This window comes from Capsicum annuum, unplaced genomic scaffold (assembly GCF_002878395.1).
Source record: "Capsicum annuum cultivar UCD-10X-F1 unplaced genomic scaffold, UCD10Xv1.1 ctg6328, whole genome shotgun sequence".
Lineage (NCBI taxonomy): Eukaryota > Viridiplantae > Streptophyta > Magnoliopsida > Solanales > Solanaceae > Capsicum > Capsicum annuum.
Genome location: NW_025872309.1, coordinates 1 through 1,219, shown reverse-complemented (window position 1 = coordinate 1,219; position 1,219 = coordinate 1). Strand labels below are relative to the sequence as shown.

Genomic DNA, 1,219 nt, shown 5'->3' with positions numbered 1-1,219 from the left:
AAGGAATTTGGGTCACTGACAAAATTAGAGTCCCTCGATCTGTCAGACAACAGATTGAATGGGTCAGTCCCAACATTTATAGGATCTTACATGAATATGTTTTTCTTGAACTTGAGCAACAACAAAATTGGCGAGAAAATTCCAATGGAGATAGGGAGGATGGCTCAGCTTAACGTACTTGATTTGAGCCATAATCTTCTTGTTGGAAATATACCCCCTCAGTTAGCCAATTTGGAGGTCTTGTTAAGCTTAAATCTTTCTCACAATGGCCTATCTGGGCACATTCCTGAAGAACTTGAAAGTTTGACTGGTTTGCAGTATGTTGTATTGTCATATAATGAGTTGGAAGGTCCAATTCCTAATAATAAAGCTTTCGTCAATGCCTCGTTGGAGGGTAATAAAGGTCTTTGCGGCAATGTAACAGGACTCCAGCCCTGTCAAAGGCCATCTTCTGCGGTGAAGAAGCACTCAAAGGTGAAGAGACGTAGACTTATCCTCATCACCGTACTTCCTGTTATGGGAGCACTAGTACTGCTCTGTGTTTTCATGGGTGTCCTCTTCATGTGTGATAAAAAAAGGAGAACTAAAGACATTGAAATACAGGATGATGGTTGGCTCTCGATATCCATGTTAGATGGAAAGACATTATATAGAGACATCGTAAATGGCACAGAGGAGTTTGATGCAACATTTTGCATCGGCCAAGGAGGGCATGGAAGTGTTTACAAGGTAAACCTTCCATCCCTAGGGATTATAGCAGTGAAGAGACTTCATTCTTCATTTGAGAGTACACATTCCAAAAGCTTCATGAATGAAGTAAGGGTATTAACTGGAATTAAACATCGGAACATTGTGAACCTCTATGGCTATTGTTCGAATGCACAACACTCGTTCTTGGTTTACGAGTATGTGGAGAGGGGTAGCTTGTCTAGTATTTTGAGCAATGAAGTTGAGTCCAAGAAGTTGGATTGGCTTAAAAGGGTGAATATCATCAAAGGTGTTGCTTTTGCTTTATCTTACATGCACCATGATTGCTCACCACCGATTGTTCATAGAGACATATCAAGCAGTAATGTTTTGCTTGATTCCGAAAATGAAGCTCGTGTTTCAGATTTTGGCATAGCTAAGATTCTCAAGCCAGACTCATCCAATTGCACTACACTTGCAGGCACATATGGCTATGTTGCACCTGGTAAGGTCTAACTTTAACTTTTTATTC

General features: G+C 40.5%; 1 protein-coding gene across 1 annotated transcript; it reads left to right on the top strand.

Moving 5' to 3' along the window:
• Positions 1-90: 90 nt before the first annotated feature.
• On the top strand, positions 91-1,192 carry LOC124893663 (MDIS1-interacting receptor like kinase 2-like; the record flags this gene model as incomplete). The annotated part of the gene is made up of 1 exon (XM_047404568.1): positions 91-1,192. A coding segment is annotated over exon 1 (1,102 nt), but the record flags the coding sequence as incomplete, so codon positions are not given.
• Between the last annotated feature and the right edge of the window lie 27 nt (positions 1,193-1,219).